Raw genomic sequence first — 21,739 nt, forward strand, 5'->3', positions numbered from 1 at the left:
CAGAATATATGTACACACATATAATTCCAAAATATGAACCATCGTGCTTTATGCATATTTTACTGTGAAAGGCTATTTTGCTTCTCTACTTCTTGTTTCACCGTCGATGATAATGAATTTGGTAGCCAAACATTTGGGCCTCTGTAGTCAATGACAACGGTCCTAATCACGAACCTGTGAGCGCCTTTGTGAACCTTTATCAAAACTCCACCAACAGAAGACGAGGGAGGGGGTCGTTGTGGTCCTCCTCTCCAGCAGATGTCACTTTAGTCCAAGGATTTACCGTACGAGACTTCAGCGAGAGAGATTTCCCCTGTGAGGGGCTGGACCTGCTTGTTCACACACACTGAGCGTCGGGGGGACTGAACAACAGGTTGTGTTCCTATCCTGTCGCAGAACAGCTGCAGCAGCTGCATTCCAGTCAGGTGCGCGATGCTACTTTACAATCCCCACCGGTGACTGCGGATCGATCGTATTTTTATTTTATTTTTTTTTTACATTATTATTTTTAAATCGTTAAACGTCGTTTGATTGTTTTTTCGAGCTATGCGCAAGTTGGACATGCCTTGGGAGTTCGTGCGTAAAAGTGCGCGCTTCTCGGTGGCGCGACGCGCTCGCCTCTCATCCCTTCTCCACCGCCGTCACCTTCCCTACCGGATCTAAGAGCCGAGCTCGTCGCTCGTACCGACCGACCGACCGTCTGCAAACATGGCTGTGCTGCTGCGGCGCAGCTCCGGTTCCAGCCTGGCGGTCCTGCCGTGGCTTCTTCCGCTGCTGTTGCTCCTCTTCATCGCCGTCACGCCTGCGAGTCGCGCCGCTGCTGCGGCTGTGGGAAATGACACGACGGCGGGAGATGGGGAGAACCCCCACCACAACCAGAGCAACTCCTCCGCTCCCCACAGGAAGGCTTTCCCGGTCCTCTCCTTCAACTACGACCATGTCAGAAAGCCCTTCGAGATCTCCCTGTGGATCCTGCTGGCGCTGCTGATGAAGCTCGGTGAGTGCGACGTGATCAAAACGAATGAACGGTGATCAGTGACTCATTCCTCTGTCTCCTCTTTGGTTTTGAGGAAGGTTAAATGTTCACCACATCTCCACACAAGATTGCAGCATGGATTGTTTGATTCGTCCCATGAGTCCATGTAGGAGGAAACTAACAGCTGCGATCTGGAATTGAATCCATTAATGGCTGGAGGTTTTCTCACTAAATATAGACACCAGCAGCACTTTGTGTAACTTGAAACACAGAGTGGAAGCTTGAAGGGATCATCACGCCTTCCTTTGATGCACATTAAGTTGTAAAAGACATTTCACCTTTGAAACCCCTCAGGTTACAAGGTGTCTTGAATATCTGGTCCAGGCCTGAGATGTGTTTAATGCCCTGGCTGGAGGCTCATGCTGTGCATTAGCAGTGTTTCCAGCAAGACACACTTTCGAGACGGCAAGCTTCTTCCTGTCTGATAGTATCAGTAAGTGTCTGCAATAAGACTTTGACGGCAGTAGAGGCAAAGGGTTTGAGAGACGAGTGAAACCCCATTTATAGCATGCATTTTCTCACACGTTCTCTCATGTCTGGTGAAGACCACAAGACCCCAACCAGGTGTCAAATCCAGACCACCATAGAAACACATGGCCACCCCCTTGCAAGTGGACCCCATTGTATATAAATACAAATGCCTATTATTAGCAATTATAAAATCTTATTTGCGTTTTTTAAGCTAGTTTAACTAATTAAAGGAGCACAAATGTGCTTCTATATTGATCTACTTCATTCCATAAAAGCACCTAATGTTAAGTCAGTGGATATATTTCACTCATCTGTTACTGTGTTTTGTCATGTCTTGTTTCATTTGATAGTGAAATATGAATGATCAGGGATCATTGATGCTATGCTCATTTAATTTCTTCATCGCAGTACTTCCGGATTGTGTGGACTTCCACATTTGGAGCCTGTGGACGACATGTTTATTTTCAAAATGAATCGGCTACCATCAAACATGATCAGCAACGCGAAGCTTTTGACTTTCTAAACTTGTTAAGTTACAGGTCAGACACAATTTTGAGTGCAGCTGTTGTGTCGTTGGCTGAGTGAGCGGTACGAAGCAACCCTGGCGTCTTATCTGTCCGTCCAGCTGGTTTCTCCGAGGGCTGGCCCCGCTTCCGGCCCTAATGCACTGCTCGATAACAAAGATCCCCAGTGTCTCCGAGGGGAGAGGAGGAGAGGAGGCGGCGTGCACGGCCGCACACAAGCACCCACTGAGTGCAGAATATATTGGCCACCGTAGCACAGAATACATCACGTGACCCAGAGGTGAAAGGTCAGGGAGTCGTTCATGAGTCACTCAGAACAAATAAGGACCTGGAAAACAAAATAGCAACTGAAAACTGTTTTTGGAGGCCCCCCATGAAACAATCAGGCAGGGTGACACCCTGGACAAGTCACCAGTTCATCGCAGGGCCACATAGAGACAAACATCCATTCACACTCACACATACACATGCACACCTACGGACAATTTAAAGTTTCCAATTCACTTGACATGCATGTTTTTGGACTGTGGGAACAAGCCAGAGAACATGGAGAGAACCCACGCAGACACTGAGAAAATATGCAAACTCCACACAGAAACGTCCCAGGCCCGGAATGGAACCATCAACCTTTTTGCTGTGAGGCAGCAGCACGAACCACTACGCTACGACTGTATGTCGCCCCATGAAACAATCACACAACTTTATCCTGTCACTCAACCATTCAACTGGTTTTGGATGAACTACTTGCTCAAATCTGGAACCATGAAAACAATTTCATGCCGCTGTTCTTTTTACTTCGCAATCCTTTGTGCAAAGACGGTTAAACATTTCACCCGTCCCCTCAGGTTTTCACCTCATTCCCCATGTGTCCAACGTCGTCCCGGAGAGTTGCCTGCTGATCGTTGTGGGTCTGCTGGTGGGCGGCATCATCCGGGCCATCGACGAAGAGGCCCCCGTCCTGGAGTCCAAGCTCTTCTTCCTCTACCTGCTGCCCCCCATCATCCTGGATGCTGGCTACTTCCTGCCCATCCGCGCCTTCACGGAGAACCTGGGCACCATCCTGATGTTCGCGGTGGTGGGGACCCTGTGGAACGCCTTCTTCGTGGGCGGGATGATGTACGGCGTGTGCCAGTTGGAGGCGACCCGGCTGGGCAGCGTGGACCTGCTGTCCTGCCTGCTCTTCGGCACCATCGTCTCGGCCGTGGACCCCGTGGCCGTCCTGGCCGTGTTCGAGGAGATCCACATCAACGAACTGCTGCACATCCTCGTGTTCGGGGAGTCGCTGCTCAACGACGCCGTCACCGTGGTGAGCGACGTTGCAGCAAGCAGGTTGTGATGTTGGTGTGAGAAAGTGTCGGGTGACTTATTGTGTCTCATTCTGAAACTTGATTTAACGGTACGCTATGTTTATAAATGATTGAATTAGAACCCATTAGAGCCCATTTCCTGATCGTATAGTAGACTTTAAACCTGACACGGCTGCAGAATCACTCTGATTTTAATTCTTAAAATACATTCATCCGGCTTGCCAAGTTCCAGAGGGAAAGAGATTTCAGTTGGTCTGAGGACTTGGCGGCCAGCGATGGAGATCGCGATGATTGCGCTCAGGTCCTGCTGAGATCGCGTCGGGGAGTCCAGCGGTGGAGATTGAGGAGATTGCGTCGTATTTTCAGACAAAAGCCACGGGCCACTTAAAATCAGTTGGCGGGCCCGTGGGCCGGACTTTGGGCATGCCTGCTTTAAGACATTAATCTATATATGCATGAACTGCAAGTGAATGAGTAAAATGTGGTTTAAAAAAACAGCACATGGTTGTTGGAAAGAAGCGGCATAGTATTGATATGAAAGAAAATCCTTTCTGCGTATTGATCAAAAGGTTGTCTTGAGAAATGGCAAAATGAAAAATTACATAAAATGAAGATAATCGTTTATTTAGTATTTTATATTGAGTTGTAAAATGTTAAATGTAAAAAATGCAAAACAAGCTGCATGTCCTGTCATGTCCATTTAAAATGTTTACACGGTGGACTTTGGATAAGATACACCATCAATTTTTTTAAGACTTTGTAACATAGGCCTGTGACATGAGCTTTGATTAAAAAAAAAAAAATCCTGCAAGTTATGGGACCATTTTCTTTGAAGCTATTACAAAGTCATGATAACATCAAAATAAGAACTAAATCTCTAATTCAACCAAATATTCTTAGTCTTGTCGCGATAGTTCAGGTTGTGGATGTTGCATTGAACAATACACTATCTTTCTGTCTCGGAGCCACTCGAACCCAACTGAGAAACCTGCGCTGCTCTCGCTTGCTGCAGGTCCTCTATCATCTCTTTGAGGAGTTTTCCCACGCTGGGACCGTGACCGTGGTCGACGCTGTCCTGGGCGTCGTCTGCTTCTTCGTGGTTTCCCTCGGAGGCGTCTTAGTGGGCGCCATCTACGGCCTCCTGGGCGCCTTCACCTCTCGATTCACCCTGCATTCACGGGTCATCGAGCCACTGTTTGTCTTCCTCTACAGCTACATGGCCTACCTCTCTGCTGAGGTCTTCCATCTGTCGGGGATCATGTCGTAAGTCTGAGCACACACTGGGCCTTTGTCGCACCTTGGCGGAAACTACGCACCTCGTCTGCGTTTTCGTACGTCTCTGGGTTGTGAAAGACACACAAGGGATAAGCAAAAGGACTACAGCCAGTTGCGTGAAGTCCCTTTATATAGCCACCATGAATGATTTACCAGAGACTGTGAAAGGTTGCTGCCGCATTTCTTTGCTCTTTCTTTTGGAAAGAGATGTAAATGGAGGACAAGGATGGAGGTAAAATTGTCCTGAAAGTGAAGATACGTGAAACAGTAGCAGACAATATGCATCTGCTTGGGGTTTAGTGGTATGGGGTTCATTGATCTACAGATGGAAGACAGAAGAAAGAATAAGTTGTCCCGTGGGACATCAGAAAAGAGGGATAAACGTTCACATTGTTTGCAGTATGCTATGTGTGTTGGCCCTCAGACAGTAAATGGTTCGAGTCTGAGATTCAATCATCTTGTTTCCATATTAATGAGTCACACAGGCTCTTTTTATGCACAGAAACAAATGTTCAACAATCAAAAATAATCTAGTAGAAGTGGGAAAACCCAACAAAATGTTTGTATTTAGTCACGTGACATGATTATATAGATATCTATTTGCTGCTTTACATCTTTAACAAGCGCAGCCGTGTCACTTCTCACTTCTCGATCAGGCTCATCGCGTGTGGCGTGGTGATGCGGCCGTACGTGGAGGCCAACATCTCACACAAGTCGTACACAACCATCAAATACTTCCTGAAGATGTGGAGCAGCGTGAGCGAGACCCTCATCTTCATCTTCCTGGGCGTCTCCACCGTGGCCGGCCCTCACTACTGGAACTGGACTTTTGTCGTTTCCACCGTGTTCCTCTGTCTGGTGTCAAGAGTTCTCGGTTTGTGAGGCAAATGCCATCGCCTTGACGTTTTCAACTCACCTGACATGCTACACAGATTGTGTCCTTTTTGTTACAGGTGTGATTGGCCTCACGTACATCATCAATAAGTTCCGCATTGTGAAGTTAACCAAAAAGGACCAGTTCATTGTTGCCTACGGTGGGCTAAGAGGCGCCATCGCATTCTCGCTGGGATACCTGGTCTCCAACAGTGACATCAAGCACCTCTTCCTCACCGCCATCATCACCGTCATCTTCTTCACTGTCTTTGTGCAGGTGACCAAGGTTTACCTTCCTTTGTGTTGTGAAATGAGTCTAATTGCATTAGTAGAGAGGGAAAAAAAACTTCTGAAATTAAAAAAAAAAAAAGTTTGTCATCCTTCACTCATATTGATATTTAGCCCCGTTGTTGTCATCATCTGGTGAATAACTGGTAATGCTTTGGTCTTGCACGTTTGGTTGCTTCTTCTTTTTTATGCTGATTTTGTGACTTTCATATGCAATAATGACATAAACTATCTCAGAAAAAGAGACAATTTAATTATTAGTATCAGTTAAAAAGCAGCTTTGGATACATTGAAGATCCTTTTACACGTTTTTCATAAATTGAAGCAATGATAATACATGTTTTTTGGCAGTGAGAACCAAAGAAAAAAGTATTCTTGTTTGTTTTTTAAGGGTTGTTGTTGAAATTTAAAAAGTAATTTTTGCGCAATTTGTAAAGACTGAGAAATACAAATTTTAATAAAGAAAACACATATTCTCACACCCTTTCGCTTGTCTTCAGGGAATGACAATTAGGCCCCTGGCGGAGCTTTTGGCAGTCAAGAAGAAAAAGGAGAACAAGGGGTCGATAAATGAGGAGATCCACACACAGGTGAGGTCAACCATTCATCTGTTTCCAAACTTGACCAATAATGGCATCAAATTGTAACGCAGTGAACTCTGCGCATCCTTTTCATTCCATCTTCAGTTCCTGGACCACCTGCTCACGGGAATTGAATGCATCTGCGGCCATTATGGACATCATCACTGGAAAGATAAGTATGTATATTATGTGTGTTTTGCATTATGCTTCATGAGGGTGAATTTAGTTTAGAACAATAAAATGTGTCATTTACACTTCAAGACTAAAAAGCTTTCTGGAGGCCACAGTTGCGGCCAATGGTCTGTTATTGTTAACTTTCTTTTTTCACCTCAAACAACACTTTGCAAAAATCTTGTCATGACTTGACATATTTTATTGGGCTATCGCTGCTTGTAAGGCCATTGGGCCACAATACACACTGGATCATTTGTGTGCCACAGGTTGAGTCGCCTCAATAAGGCCTACGTGAAGAAGTGGCTGATCGCAGGCGAGCGCTCCACTGAGCCCCAGCTCATCTCCTTCTACAACAAGATGGAGATGAAACAGGCCATGATGCTGGTGGAGAGCGGGAGCGCCCCCAAGCTGCCAACCGTGTCGTCCGTGTCCATACAGTACGTGTTGCGCAATAGATCACACATTGACATATGTTTCCCATTGATTGGGCTACTTTGATTAAAAAAAAAAAAATTTGTGAAGAAAAGCTGTGATGACAAAATTGTATGAAAATATAAGGTTTTGTTTTTCAATACTTACTCATTTCTATAATGCACATTCAAAGAAATATATTTGTAAATGTAGCTAGCACTAAACGCTATTAGTAAAAAATCAAATGTACTGCACACAAAATTTAAGGAAATCCAACAATATGTATAAAATGTTAAAAAAAAAAAAAAAATTCTTCCTAAAAATTTGTTTGTTTGTTCGTTCTATTTCACAATAAAAAAAAATCCATTTCTTTTTTCTTTTCTCAGGAACTTAGAGTCACGAGGGACGGCGCGACGACGAGCCATCCCAAGCATTTCCAAAAGTCGTGAGGAAGAGATACGAAAGATTTTACGGAACAACCTGCAGAAGACCAGACAAAGGGTCGGTGACACAGGGGAGGCTTGTCATCTCAGCTGTGCTGTTTCATCATCACTGATTCTGCCCTTTGCTTGCCCTCAGCTTCGCTCCTACAGCAGGCACGACCTGATGATCGACCCGTTTGAGGACAACGTGAGTGAGGTTCGCTTCAGGAGGCAACGGGTGGAGATGGAGAGGAGGGTGAGTTTATTATTTTTTTCCTTTTCATCAAAATATAAACTGATATGCGGCTAAATGTGGCTTTATATAGATTTGTGTGAGTTATATCAGTTTGAGTGTAGTCGGAGTGTAGTTCTGACTTATTACCGAAACCAGCCACCAGAGGTCAGGCAAGCTCAATTATTTGCCTTTTGTTTTTTAACTTTTGTCTATGCCAGTGTTTTTCAACTGCTGTCCCATGGTGCCCAGTGTACCAGGAGATAATATCAGGTGTGCCACAAAAAAATTGTTAAACCAATTTCACTTAATTGGTTTAACAAAATGATGACATTCCATTGTGGAGTGTCTGTGCTTTAAAAGGAATGTGAGTCTATTTTCCTCCCCCATTATCAATTCTGTGTGCGTTATCATCATCTTCAGATATGCAAATAATTTGTATATATAGTTTATTGATTTTTCATTTTATTGACTGTTCATTTAACTGTGCAATGTTGCCCCATATGGGACAAATAAAGGCACTATTATTCTTATCTAAACAGGTTTCCCAGGTTTCACACTGATTGAGTATAAATAATTTAAGAGACTACATAGTCATTATTAGACCACATATTTTCTTTTTTCTTTTTCTTTTTTTAATAGTTTTGGTTGGTGGTGTGCCGTTGGAATTTTTCAATGTAAAAATATTTGCTGTGGCTCAAAAAGGGTAGAAAAATATTGGTCTACGCAACACCTTTTCATGTGACAGTGAAGTAAATGCTTGTGTGTCATTAACAGATGAGTCACTACCTCACAGTTCCTGCTAACCGTCAGGAAACAAACCCAGTGAGGAAAGTCTGCTTTGAACCAGGTCAGTGAACAAGGAGGAACCAATCCCGCAGTGTCATACGGAAGTAACATTTAAACGTAAAAAGAAACACTATTTATAAGTAGTCCAAGCGGTGATGTAATTATGCACTGTATTTCATTGCATTGCATTTATTGACACACTTAATACATGTATTTTGATGAACAAAAGCGTTTTGATACCTCTTCTCTCAGACACTGTTAAGCACAAGTATGTCCACCTATCATATTCCAGAACACCGAGTTTACACCTATGATGACAGTGAGAGCCCCAGAGGCTCGAGCTCACAGTCACACCCCAGCCCTCCCAATTCTGTCGGCCTGTTGGCTGAACGGCCCCAGAGACCCAATCAAAGCAACACAGAGGAGGCAACCGCAGGTGACGCAGGAGACCAGCTGGAGGAGCAACAGAGGCTGTCGCGCTGCCTCAGCGACCCCGGTCCCAACAAGGAGGAGGGAAAGGACGACTTCTCCCCGTCGTGATGAAGCATATTTATTTAATTTACATCAAGTGATGTATATTTTTTCCTTGTGGTGTGATTTTTTTTGTACAAAACCATACAAAATGTTGCTTATTTTTGGGTGGTTTGTTTTATCTCTTATCAGCACATTACCAAGGCATGCAGCCCAGGGCTAGCTTTTTGTGTGTGAGAACAGCCTTAAGTTGATTTGTTGTTGGGATTTTTTTTTTTTTAATATAAAAACTTGATAAAGCTTGAAGCGCCAGATGAACAAAGTTCATGCCTCAAATAAAAGCAGGGCGAGTATGAAGTGCAGAGCACACTTTTTGGCTATCGATCAGTTATGGCCAAATATTTGCACATCCATGATTATAAGTATTTAGCATTTAGTATATCAACGCATGACAAACGGCCTTACATCAATACCAAAGACATTTAGAGGCGACGTAAATGTCTAGTTTATCTGTTAGTGGAAAAACTGGTGAATACTGCTGTTTGTGGCTGTGAGGTATTTCAATGTGCACATATCTTCACATCTGTCACATTCCATGGACAAAATCGAGGCAGATGAGATGCTTAATATGCCTAACAAATGTTTGGTTCTATAAAGATATACATTTTTTGCCATATGACAAAGTATTATAAGTAACAGTCTAATTCAAGATATTTTTTTAAGTTTAGGACTAAAATAGGGCCCTGCGATGAACTGGCGACTTGTCCAGGGTGTCACCCTGCCTTCGCCCTAAGACAGCTGGGATAGGCTCCAGCAGACCCCCGTGACCCTGAATAGGAATAAGCGGGTATAGAAGATGAATGAATGACTAAAATAGGCATAAATCTGGTTATTTCAATAATACTAAAACAAATGCTTTGGGGTGAGGGTCGGGAGTAACCACCAACAGTTTGATTCTTGTCTGTCTTCTGTAGTTTGTTGGTGCGGCTCATCATTGTTTTCTCAGGGACCGTTACCGTTGCACAGCACAGACAGGTGGCGTCAAACTGCTCTAACTGCTTCTGTAACATTCCAGCAGAAATCATACGCTGTCTTCTCTTTTTTTTCTAACAAAGCTGCAAAAGTCTTGTGTCCCTGGTTACTTACTGAGCATGCCACGAGAATTTGTGTTGGAGGTTACAGAGTCAAGTCACTTCTTGATCTGACCACTACAAAGCACTGAACTGCCTGAGGGTTTGCCTTGAAATGTATTTATTTGCATTTGGTGTGTTTGCCTCGCAGAGTATTTTTATACTTTCCATAGTGTAGATTCGTATCTAATTAATATTTGTCAAATGTCAGAATCATTCTTTCTGGTTGCAAATAAAATCATTTACACGCAAAAGGAAGATTATTATTAATATCATTGCTTGGGGCCATGTTTTGATGTTTTAATCATCAGAATTGTTACTATGGTTGGAAACCCATGTCCAAATAACAGGGAGTGGGAAGTCCCTGAAGTAACAACCAGCAGTATGTGCGGCGGGATTATGACTACAAGAACAACAAACGTTCACAGTCTACCAACAAGCAGGCGCAACCATGGACTTTAGTGGCACTTGGAATGTCTATTCTGAGGAAAACCTTGATGAATTCTTAAGAGCAATAGGTGAGAATATTTATTTGAATGTAAATCCATTTCAACCGTTAATGTACTCCACTGGATCAAAAACGGAGGTGTTTTTTTAATATATTTAATTAAAGGTGCTCCAGAAATGATTGTCAAAATGAGAACGGAGGTCAAGCCGGTGCTGGTGATTGAGCAGAATGGTAAAGACTTTACCGTCACCGTGAAGACTCCCCTCCATACCCATGTCAACAAAGTCACCATTGGGAAGGAGACTGAAGTTACTGCTATGGACGGAAAGAAGTTTAAGGTATATCACTTTGCTGGTGATATTCCTGTGACAAACTAAACATCAAAATTGGTTGGTTGTTTTGTTTTTCTACAATAGCATCGTGGTATAGAAATGATGCTATTGTTTTGCAGTGTTTTATAATCGCCAGGAAATGTATTTCTTCAAATTTTGACAGTGCACCGTCAGAGAAGAGAATGGGAGGCTGATAACTGAGAGTGAAAAGTTCACCTCTGTGAAAGAGATCAAAGAAGACATCTTAGTTGAGGTTTGTGCCTTGTGTATTTTTCTTATATTTGCTAAATGTTAGATTCGAGAAACTGTTATTTTAATGTTGCATGTGTTTTCTTCATTTCCAGACATTCACTGCTGGCTCTGTCATTTCCATCAGTAGAAGCAAACGGGTTTGACTGATACTTGGATTCTAATTAGGGGTTGCCCCTTTTTTGTCCCTTTTCGCAACAACAATTGAATCTATTTATGAAATGACGGAAACAATAAAAATGTATACAAATGTTAAAATGTCTTTCGAGTTCTGCTTTTGAAGCGGCGGAACAGCAGGGGGCGCGTTAGAGTTTAGAGTGTGGTTTTTATTCTTGTTTTGAGGGAAGAGTAAAAGACGCGCTTTATTACTGCGCATGCGCAACACATATTTTTTGCAGACATTTTCCTTGGCGACTGAACGATTTATTTCTGAGGAGAGTGTAACTTTATGGCCAGATACATGAGGCCCCCAAATACGTCGTTGTTTGTCAGGAATATCTCAGATGAATCCAGGTGAGTCTGCGAAAAAGTTTATTTCTAAACCTGTACCTTCCATTGACCCCTACAGACTGACGTCGAGGGGGAGCTAACAAAGTTAGCTTAGCAGCTAATTTTAGCCTGTTCGGCAGAGCCTCAAATGACGCCAAATCGTCGCCTCATAAACGCCTCACATTCACAATATGTCACCAATTACTTTGGTTTAGGTGAAATTACAATTGAATTTATTATGAACTCTTTATGAGATTTAATTACCGACATTTTTCTTTGTTTGCCTTGGAGTCGTTTGCAACTCCCCGTGCACGTTTTCTTAAAATTACGTCAGTCGAATTAATTGGCGATAATGCAAAGCTTCAACAGAAACTCACGCCAACATCAAATTCGTCCCTATTGGCGGATTTTCATTCTACGGGTTACAAAATATTGAATAAGGTTTTGCTTTCATTCCCCTAGAGTACCGGACTAGTGGACCCTGAGCTACTTGGCTTCGTCTTAGCTAACACGGCGAGCACGCGTTTTATTCTTAGCTACGTTAGCGCCCCCCCCCCGCCCCCCTTATATGTCCAACTCAAAGCTTTGTTCAAGTTGACCATGTTCGACGTCAATTAAAACGCCTGAGCTCAGTGAACTGACGTCTGCAAAACTGTGGGAGCGAAATTAATTTCACGACAATGTTGCTTTCATGTTTAACCACACCATAGCAATAGTTTCGCGCAAACCAAGAGACGGCACGAAAATTCCGGTCGGGGGTCGTAAGAATTCGTGATTTCCGGGACGGTTTACGTTGGGGTCGTTGAGCAAGAAACGTCGAGAAATTGGCAGTGAATTACGACAGATTTAAATAAATGGGGAAATATTTACTGAAATGTCCTGGAGATGAAAGAAATAACTGCTGTTTTGTACTGGTTGTACAGAATATTTAAAAAACATTTTGAAAAGCATGCGAGGCAAAACATTGCACATCTACATCTAAGTATGCATTTGCTGCAAGTATTGTTCCTAATGTGTGACGTTGAGCTAACTGGAATGAAGCACCAGGACATGTTTACGTTGAGCTGCATGTTTAGCCGTGTAGTTACTCTTAAAAATAAAGTTCACTCCAAAACGCAACGTAAATGCAGTGTCGACAGGTGCTGCACAATTCAAATGCATTTAACAAACAAAACAAAAACAAACAAACAATTAAACTAAATTTGACTCAGATTTTGAGATGACCAACTGAAGCACATGTGTTCAACATCACCAGGTAAATATAAGGTTAAAATTGTTTTGGTGTGAACTTTCACGCGCTGCCATCTGCTACTCGGCTCTTGTTAGTAGTTGATGATGTAGGCAGAGTTTCCCATGACAGTCCATTGAGTCATACTTGTATTTACGGTGTTCAGGCCTGAGGATTTGCGGCGTGAGTTTGGCCGCTATGGGCCAATAGTAGATGTCTACATCCCACTTGACTTCTATACACGTCAATCAAGAGGATTTGCATACATTCAATATCCTTTGAAAATTTGTTTTATGGTAATTTTTGCACATGCTAACCCATTAAAATTTTTCTTTCAGCGGAGAAGACAAATGATTTGTGACTTATTTTTTTTCCAATCTGAATTTGAATATCTAACACGTATATTTCTCTGTTATTGCTTCAGAAAATGTAAAAGCATCCTGTTGTGGAACCGGCCACAAAGAGTTACAAAGACCCATGTAGAATAGCCGTAAAGTCAAGTCGCGCAGACCTTCAGGATCAGAGGGTGGGCAAAGGTTGAAAAGAGAAAGTAAAGCATGAAGACAAAGCTTGGATATGGCGGCAAAGAATTGGGAAAAGAAAAGAGGTTTAAGAGGAAAAGGCAAGCAGGAAACCCAAGTCTCTGTGGGAGTCGGTTAAAGAATATAAAGATCAAGATCAAGTTCAAAGTCAAGCATGGGCAAAGGTAACAAGTCTGAATTATTTTGTATCCTCCCTGGACAAATTTGCAAATTTGACTCTCCAAGCCAATCAGATTTTTATTTTATGTTAATGAAATCAGTTAATTTGTTTTTTGTTTTGTATACCTGTAATCCAGATCAGACAGTAATTGTTGTGGTGGAAGAGATTATTTCATCTTTAATCGCTGCAAAAGTTTACCGAGTGTAAATTTATTTGTTGCTATTTTAATTGTATGTCTTGTGCAATTTAAGACACTTTTACCTTTTAAAAACGTGCTCTGTGTCTCTCTCGTTGATCACCTTCAAACACAGTGTGTGTGCTTGCGAGGAGAAACTGAGAAGTAAAAAAAAAAAAAAAAATACTTTGCACTGCATGAATGGGAAGTGTTTTTGTTTTTACTTGTGTGTGTGTGTGGGATAAACCAAAATTGGCGCAATTGAAATCCTTAACGGCCTAGCATGTTTGAGGATGTGCGAGATGCTGAAGATGCCCTGCACAGCCTGGACAGGAAGTGGGTTTGCGGCCGACAGATCGAAATCCAGTTTGCCCAGGGTGACCGAAAGAGTAAGTGTACATTTACAGCGACAAGCTTTTCTTCCGCAAAGTCCTTTTCTATAGACTCACATTTACTCTTAATAATGGCTGAAATTTAAGTTGTGTGTGTGTGTGAGAAACAAGAATTTTGAATATTGATTCTTGTGTCTGTAATAAAACTGTCAAAAACTGTCAGAATGTTTCCTGCTTGCCGTTTCCAAAACTTTGCAAGCGTTCATTTTTGTTTCATTTTTGTGACCTTATCGCACCAGCACCAAATCAGATGAAGTCGAAGGAGAGACGCTCCCCGGGCAGATCCTCGCGATACGACGACTACGACAGAGACAGCCGGCGCAGGCGCTCCCGTAGCCGCAGCTATGAAAGGTACCGATCTCGTAGCCCTTCTTATGAGCGCCATCGCAGGAGATCGTGGAGTCCCCGAGAGTGAGTGTTCATCCTTTCAGGATGTTTTCACTAACATTCAGATGTGGTGATTAAAAAAAAACAGATCCCGCGGGCGAATGTACACAAGAAGAAGCAGGAGCCACGAGGACACCAGGTACTTTGTGGCCACTTTTTTTCAATCAACTTTTGATTTGACGTGCAAAAACGATGGGCATGCTTCACAGCGTTTTCCGCTTCTGTCCAGATACAGGCAGAGGTCTCGCAGAGAGTCCAGAGGACGATCTCGATCGCGCTCCAAGTCCCCCACGCCTGCAGAAAACCCTGCCCCATCTTCCCATTACCCCGAGGAAGAAGTGCGACAGACGCGTTCCCCCTCGCGGTCCAGGTCCAGGTCTGCGTCGAGATCCCGGTCCCGTTCACGCTCTCGCTCCCGATCTTGGGCCGGACGCAAGTCAGGGGGCCGCTAGATCATCTCCTTTACCTTATTTTTTTGCTTCATTTGTCAAAAAAATCTGTTTGTTTTGACACGAATGTAATGTCCCTGAACTATTTGTAGGAAGCTCGATTATACGAGGGCATTTTGGTAAGATTCCGTCATTAGAATACGCAACAGTTTCTGTGTTCAATAATAAATGGCCAAGAGTTATTGTCCATTATTTTTGACCTGATAGTTTTGTTTTTTCTCATTTTTGTTCTCTAATCCATACTGCAAAATGCAAAAGCGTTCAGTTTTTTCATAATACTGTCTGATGAACCAGACTGGCGTTTCTGTATAGTTTACCATATCATTTTGTCCACGGCTGAAAGGTTTTTCTTTTTCAGCTGTGCGACTCCTGTCTTGACATACTTATTTTCTAAATTGTTCAAATGTTTGAAGACGGGGTTTAAAAAGTGTCTCCTTGTCACCTTAAATTCTGTGGGAGTAAGTCAATTTGCCTCAATGAGTTCAGTGTGTGTGTAATTCCGGGAATCTAGTATTGCGGCTAAAATGCACAGAAGCGTTGCTATGGTCTTCACAAGTGTTAAAATTGTTTCAATGTTTGCTATACACTGCTTTAAACATTCGTTCATTTGTTTATTTTTGTTTTTAATTTGTCAGTACCTGTAACGTGACTTGTCAAAGAGGTTCTTTTATTTTTGGAAAGTTTGAATGATCCTCAGTTATGACGGAAAGGAAACTTGTCATTGGTGTTTTCCTGACTGTCAATGCTTTCTCGTAATGACTCCTGTCAGTGCATGTTTTATTCTCCTAATCTCTATTTAGTAGGAACAAACTGTTATTTTCAGTAATAAATGGTAACATTAAAAATAAGAAAACAATTTATTTTTTCTTTTATGAAAATGTCAAGATCCCGATGGTTTCTGCATAAACCCCAGTGTGTGATTGTTGCTCCAGTCACGATTATGGATTTCTTTATAATGGATCGGTAGCTGGGAGGAACAACTTAATTTAGGCCCATGGTGGTGAGGCAGCCATGTACAAAATTGGACATGTCCTATTGATTGCCATATTGAACCAAAAACACATTGACTAAACAAGTACAGTGGCAGATATGAGGTGAGCGGGTGTGGTGGTGGGTGTTTGGGCATGCCTTGTGCCCCAAACATGTATGAAACTGTCTGACTGATAACAGCTACAAAAGTTTGCTAATCTGTCAAGCAGGCAAATGTTTTAATTGAGGTAAACAAAAACTTTGTTCAACTTTTTGGAAATATCTGATTTGGCAGCAAGAGTGTTAATGCTCCAGGATTTAACCAGTTCCTACTCAAAATGCGTTTGAAAGAAGGATGTGGTGGTGTGATCTTAGTCTGCAGTAATGTAAATAGAAGAACAAAGCAAAGGCTGAATGCGCTGTGTTTGGGCTCCACATTGATTACATTGACATCTGCGCATGCTAATGCTCGTGGCAGGTTTATGCTGGAACAGGGTCAGCAAATACGGAAAGTGGAGAGGTGCTTGAAGAGAACTTATCAAATGCTGTCAGTGGAGTTTGGGGGGGGGGGGGGGTAAATGATTGCATTTTGTTTGTCACTTACACCTCAGTTTTTGCCTTGAGCCAATAATAGAAAAGGGCTCAGCCAGCTCATCTTGTGATCACGGGCAACACATTTTCAAAATTGGCTAAGTAGAAACTTTTCTCTGGACCAGTGAGGTGCGCTCACAAAAGACTTGTAGTTTGACCCAATCAGGAGGATTGTGTGAGACATCATGCCATTGTAAGCAAATGTTGTGTGGAAAGCCCAGGGTACATTATCACATCACTAGTCTCAAACACTCCTGTCCTGGGGGCATCAAACCAGTTCAGGGTCGTTTCGGGTTCAGCCACAAAGAGGAATTGAATATTTTGCGGCACATTTCACCCGTGATGAACCACGAAAGCTGGCAGCTCATTGGTGGTTGCTGTGAGGTAAATGGCAGCAGAGAAACCCAGCACTATCGATTGTCTTTGTCTCTTGCACGCTATAAGTTGTGAACAGTAGAGGGTCGGCAGAGATCACTTGGTTTTCGCCCATTTTAAACCAACACTGAGACTAAAAAAATTCCTAATGTGTAAAAAAACACATTCGTGGAGGATAAAAAAGAAGCGTCATTCTCATAGGACCGTGCTTTTTTCATGAGCAACGTCGTCTTCCACTTTTCATATCCAGGATGAGAGGTAGGACAACTTTTATAAACATGTATTTTGAGAAAAAAATCTGTCATGTTGCTTGGCTTTTCTGTGTTGGTGTGGGTAAAGTTAGTGAACCCAGCTGGCTTTGGTGAAAATTGCATTGTGTAAAAGGGATTTTGTGTCATTGCATATCTCTTTATGCTTTAAAATATTGAATTCATTGTTTATATCCCTAAATTGATCAATGCATTTTACTTTGTAAGTAGGTGAGTTTTTGTCATTGAAATTATAAATGAATTTTGCCTAATGAGCGAGACTGAGAAGTATGAAATCTGCACGAGTTTGAATATTACATTTGCTTGTAAGAACATATGAAAAATAAGAAAGTTGGCAAATAGAACAGGACAGAATGTATTTTGACCTTAAGTTAAAAAAGTGTTTTATGAGTAATATCTCGTCATTTACAGTTCACTGAGTCTCGGGACTTTTAACAATTTAACTTTATATGTGTAGAGGAAATTGCAGTGTACACGAATGAATAGTGTATCCTACAGCTAAAGGCCTGTTGCTGTGAGACAAAGTGGAGGAGAAATAAAAAATAAAAAAAAAAGACGTACTGCAAAAAAACAACCTAAAGTAGCTGAATTCTTTCTATTTTTTGTCATCATAACAGGATAGAGCTCTGACCTGCTTCTGTTAGGTAGTTCAATGAAACCATTTTGAGAGGCAGCAAATGGGAATTTAGCGAATGTCTTGTTGAGATCGTCTATCCATTCTAAAATTATTGCAACATTTTCATCTTGGACAAATTCTGTCCTTTTTCCCCAATTCCTTCCAGCACTTTAAATGGAAAAAGATGGGAGACTGGAACTTTCTTGGAGGGATTTTAGAGGAGGTGCATATCCACTCCACCATGGTCGGTAAGATCTGGCTGACCATCCTGTTCATATTCCGGATGTTGGTGTTAGGCGTCGCAGCAGAGGACGTGTGGAACGACGAACAGTCCGACTTCATCTGCAACACCGAGCAGCCCGGCTGCCGCAACGTCTGCTACGACCAGGCCTTCCCCATCTCCCTTATCCGCTACTGGGTGCTCCAGGTGATTTTCGTGTCCTCGCCCTCTCTGGTGTACATGGGCCACGCCATCTACCAGCTGCGGGCCTTGGAGAAGGAGCGCCACTGCAAGAAGGTGGCTCTCCGTCGGGAGATGGAGGCAGTGGATGCAGAGCTGGTGGAGGTGCGGAAGAGGATCGAGAAGGAGATGAGGCAGCTGGAGCAGGGCAAGCTCAACAAGGCGCCGCTGCGAGGATCTCTGTTGTGCACCTACGTGGCGCACATTGTCACTCGCTCGGTGGTAGAGGTCAGCTTCATGATGGGTCAGTATGTCCTCTATGGACACCGCCTCAATCCTCTCTACAAGTGTGACAGGGAGCCCTGCCCCAACGTGGTGGACTGTTTCGTGTCCAGGCCCACGGAGAAGACAGTTTTCATGATGTTCATGCAAGCCATCGCCTGCATCTCGCTCTTCCTCAGCCTTCTGGAGATCATGCACCTGGCTTTTAAGAGGCTCAAGAAGTGCGTCCTGGACTACTGCCCCCACCTGAAGGATGACCTCGACGAATACTACGTCAACAAGTCGAAAAAGAACTCGGTGGTGCACCAAGTGTGTGTCGGCCCATCCGTGAGTCGGAAGGCCACTATCCCCACGGCACCGTGCGGATACACACTCCTGTTGGAGAAGCAGGGCAATGGGCCGACCTATCCTTTGCTCAATGCCTCCTCCGCTTTCGTCCCAATACAAGTGGACCCTGGCACGAAACCAGACAGCCAAAAGGACGGCAAAGAGGGACTACCGAGTCCCACAGAGCAAAACAGCAACTCCAACAACACGAGCAGCGACACCCATTCTCCACCTGTCGACAAAGAGGAGGAACCAGAGGAAGCATCGCCAATCCATCACGAGGACATGGAGTGTGGGAGCTCAGAGTATCCTACCCTCCCAGTAGCAGACACTTCGTCCTGCGCCGGACTGCCTGGCATTACTAGGAAGCCGCGTAGGGTCAGTCCACCGTGGAACTGCTCCACACTGGTGGAAGGAAATGGCTCAGACAGTGGAGATTCCTACCACGGGGGCAGCAGCATGAAGCAACGCAGCAGTTGTGCCGGCCCCCGTGCGAGGATGCTCTCCAAGTCGGACATTAAGAGGCCGAGCAGGTGTCAGAGTCCAGACTCTGCGGGGGAGTCAAGTTCGGCCTCCCGACACAGCCGCGAGAGCAACAGCCCCACAACTTCATCGCCCAACCGGCGAGTGTCAGCGGCGAGCAGTGCCAGCAGCAGACGAGCTCCGACCGATCTGCAGATATGATCCACCAGCAACGTGGCAACAGAACCGCTGAATGAGCCGCGATCGCAATTTGATGCACTTTTCAAACATTTTGAAGCAAATCGTTGAAAACGGACGCAAAGATCTTGCGCATCGTTGTCGAGATCATTATTTTAACATGAAAGTGATGTCTTGATCAAATCAATTTTTTTTAAAACTCATCTTCACAGCTAGTTTTTGTAATTCTACGTCCAAAATTAGTTTGTTAAGTGAATGCTGTGTCCGTTTTGAGAAGTGAAAGGACATTCAGCTGGACATTTAAAGATTGAGCCATATGCAGCCATCTCAGCCTCAGTGATTAGCACAGCATGGAAAAATTTTACCAAAAATCTATAACAAGGGTTCAGGTCACAGAAAGCGGTTACGCAACAAGACTAAATTACATGTGATATGACACGGTTCTGTCCCATCTGGGAGTTCCTTAGCAAGAGCACTAAAACAGCCAATTCCCAGAACATTTCTGAAAAATGCAAATTGAGTGATAAGTTCCTGTGGAGATGTGCTGACACGTTTAATAAACTTTAAATATGTATGAAATATCAGAGTTTCATTTCCATTCAGGCACATCAGCATCTGATGTTGGACTTTTTTTTAAGTATCAACGTTAAGAAGTTATTTTAATGTCTCATTAACTTTTGTTTCAAAAACAGAATTGTAACTCAGGGACACAAAGCTGACAAAACATTTTTATTTATGTCAAATCAAAACTTCTTCCTCTATACATTACAAATTATAATGATGATTTCTTGGCTCGCTGTACATCCACCATAAAGAAATAAACATCTATATATACTTCAAAATAGTCTACCGTTAACATTCTCTTCCTTTTTACTATTCTGCTGTTTCATTATCAGGAGATGGTTCATACTGCACCAGCTGTAAAATGACATAATGGCACAGGTCAAAATTACAGCATTTTTGTAATTTGAATTCAGAGAGATGTGTGGCATCTCACCCTGTTCCTTAGCTCTTTGTTTTCCTCCATGAGCAGGTTGAATTTCTGCTGGAGATCTGCCATCTCAGTGCGAAGAGCTTCAGCTTCTGCTGGCTCCGGTCCGGCAGCACCGAGGTGTAGCTTTATGAAACTGTGCAGCTAGCTAAAGTCAACAAGTTCTGTTAAGAGGCGAGTCTGCAGAAATCCTAATGTCACAGAATCAACCGTTTCAAAAGGCAGTGGCATCTTAAAGACCTGGTGGAGACTCTGAGAGACGTGCTTGAAGCTGTATTCACACATCGGGTTTTGAAGCGATTTGAAGCACTTTTGGAAAGATGTATCCATCCCTTTCTAGTACAAATACTGAACAATCATGTTAATAATTTCATAAAATTGCAGGTTTATGAACCAGTGAACTGTGTGTGTGTTTATGTTTCTTAAAATGTCAATAAGGCTGAATTGGGGCAATCGGCTAAAGAAGAAGTACAGAAACTAATGCTCCAAAATGATTTGGTAATAAAAGTATGTATTTTTCCCCAGCTTCCAGTGTTCTTTCAGAATCTTTATTTTTCTGTTAATGGTTTAACAAAAAAAAAAATTTTTTTTTAAGTTTATTGTGCAAATTCTTGACTCACGTCACAGGAGGCACCACCTTGTACCATTTATGAAGATAAGGATACTCCAGTGCATTGTTGGGTTTGTCAGTCTCCTCACACAGAGCCGCTAAAACTAAAAAACAGCAAACAGACAGATGACATGGCACCACTCCACCGTGAAATTAAGGCAAGTGTCGACATTTTTACAAAGTCATATTAACACATGTGCGCCCACCACTTGTTAGTGTGTCCAGAACACCAGACTTTTCAAGGTATCTTCTAAATTGTTCCCTCTTCGATTCGGAAGCCTGGAAAACAAGACACGAGTTTCTCATCAACAACAACAAAGCGACTGGACAGATATAAGGAGAACTGAGCTTAGGGGTGAGGTTCTAGGGTACGAAATGTACTTGAACCTGGAGCGCAGTGAATGCGTGAGATGCGTTCACTGCGCCCCTGCCCCGAGCCGTGTGGCTAGCCGGTTAGCTTCCTGCGACTACATACATGAACTGTCGAAACAGAAATTCCTGTGCGGTTCATACTTTCATCATTGAAAAGTTTCAGGATGACACAGCACTTCTACAGTCTACTTACTCTGTAATGGGCCATGGCTACGACGCAAGCTTTTGAAGGAGGATGCAACGTGCGACCCGGATAGTTAATTGACTCGCCCTCGCGGCTGCGCTCTTCGGTTTGTCAGTGGCCAGACAAAACCAACCAACGACTTCTGTGTTAGAGACAAAATAACTTTATTTGCTTACTGAACCAAAAATAGTGACTGGAGGAGTGGTTGTTGTAAGAGGGTAACGTGCGCTTTGTTTCGCGTTTTGCTTCAGCTTAAAA

The 21,739-nt window shown here is 43.1% G+C and overlaps 4 protein-coding genes across 11 annotated transcripts; 3 read left to right on the forward strand and 1 right to left on the reverse strand.

Moving 5' to 3' along the window:
• Positions 1 to 296: 296 nt before the first annotated feature.
• slc9a1b (solute carrier family 9 member A1b) lies at positions 297 to 10,238 on the forward strand. 2 transcript variants are annotated; one of them, XM_076030314.1, is made up of 12 exons: positions 297 to 997; positions 2,877 to 3,337; positions 4,351 to 4,601; positions 5,270 to 5,487; positions 5,567 to 5,763; positions 6,275 to 6,364; positions 6,461 to 6,531; positions 6,796 to 6,966; positions 7,327 to 7,441; positions 7,520 to 7,618; positions 8,372 to 8,444; positions 8,676 to 10,238. In XM_076030314.1, the coding sequence occupies exons 1-12, from the start codon at positions 709 to 711 to the stop codon at positions 8,921 to 8,923; spliced, it is 2,283 nt and encodes a 760-aa protein (XP_075886429.1). In that variant the 5' UTR covers positions 297 to 708; the 3' UTR covers positions 8,924 to 10,238. The 2 variants fall into 2 exon arrangements, with proteins under 2 accessions (XP_075886429.1, XP_075886430.1); XM_076030315.1 differs by having other exon boundaries at positions 892 to 1,028.
• A 69-nt stretch (positions 10,239 to 10,307) lies between these two features.
• Positions 10,308 to 15,691, forward strand: srsf10b (serine and arginine rich splicing factor 10b). 7 transcript variants are annotated; one of them, XM_076030326.1, is made up of 6 exons: positions 11,367 to 11,526; positions 12,897 to 13,001; positions 13,893 to 13,996; positions 14,239 to 14,410; positions 14,475 to 14,525; positions 14,616 to 15,691. In XM_076030326.1, exons 1-6 carry the CDS (start codon positions 11,462 to 11,464, stop codon positions 14,836 to 14,838), a joined length of 720 nt encoding a protein of 239 aa, XP_075886441.1. In that variant the 5' UTR covers positions 11,367 to 11,461; the 3' UTR covers positions 14,839 to 15,691. The 7 variants fall into 7 exon arrangements, 5 of the variants coding, with proteins under 5 accessions (XP_075886441.1, XP_075886443.1, XP_075886442.1 ...); XM_076030328.1 differs by having other exon boundaries at positions 11,368 to 11,526; positions 14,239 to 14,350; XM_076030327.1 differs by lacking the exon at positions 12,897 to 13,001 and adding an exon at positions 13,155 to 13,436 and having other exon boundaries at positions 11,372 to 11,526; positions 13,890 to 13,996.
• Positions 15,692 to 16,131: 440 nt separating this feature from the next.
• On the forward strand, positions 16,132 to 20,712 carry gja9b (gap junction protein alpha 9b). The gene is made up of 2 exons (XM_076030362.1): positions 16,132 to 17,028; positions 17,822 to 20,712. Exon 2 carries the CDS (start codon positions 17,840 to 17,842, stop codon positions 19,346 to 19,348), a length of 1,509 nt encoding a protein of 502 aa, XP_075886477.1. The 5' UTR covers positions 16,132 to 17,028; positions 17,822 to 17,839; the 3' UTR covers positions 19,349 to 20,712.
• Positions 20,035 to 21,728, reverse strand: mycbp (MYC binding protein). Its single transcript, XM_076030365.1, has 5 exons — positions 21,491 to 21,728; positions 21,132 to 21,204; positions 20,981 to 21,029; positions 20,322 to 20,451; positions 20,035 to 20,242 (listed from the first exon to the last, which is right to left on the reverse strand). Exons 1-5 carry the CDS (start codon positions 21,503 to 21,505, stop codon positions 20,198 to 20,200), a joined length of 312 nt encoding a protein of 103 aa, XP_075886480.1. The 5' UTR covers positions 21,506 to 21,728; the 3' UTR covers positions 20,035 to 20,197.
• Positions 21,729 to 21,739: the final 11 nt, after the last annotated feature.

Source organism: Nelusetta ayraudi, unplaced genomic scaffold (assembly GCF_046127955.1).
Source record: "Nelusetta ayraudi isolate G7.1 ecotype Tasmania unplaced genomic scaffold, CSIRO-AGI_Nayr_v1 ptg000027l, whole genome shotgun sequence".
Taxonomy (NCBI): Eukaryota; Metazoa; Chordata; class Actinopteri; order Tetraodontiformes; family Monacanthidae; genus Nelusetta; species Nelusetta ayraudi.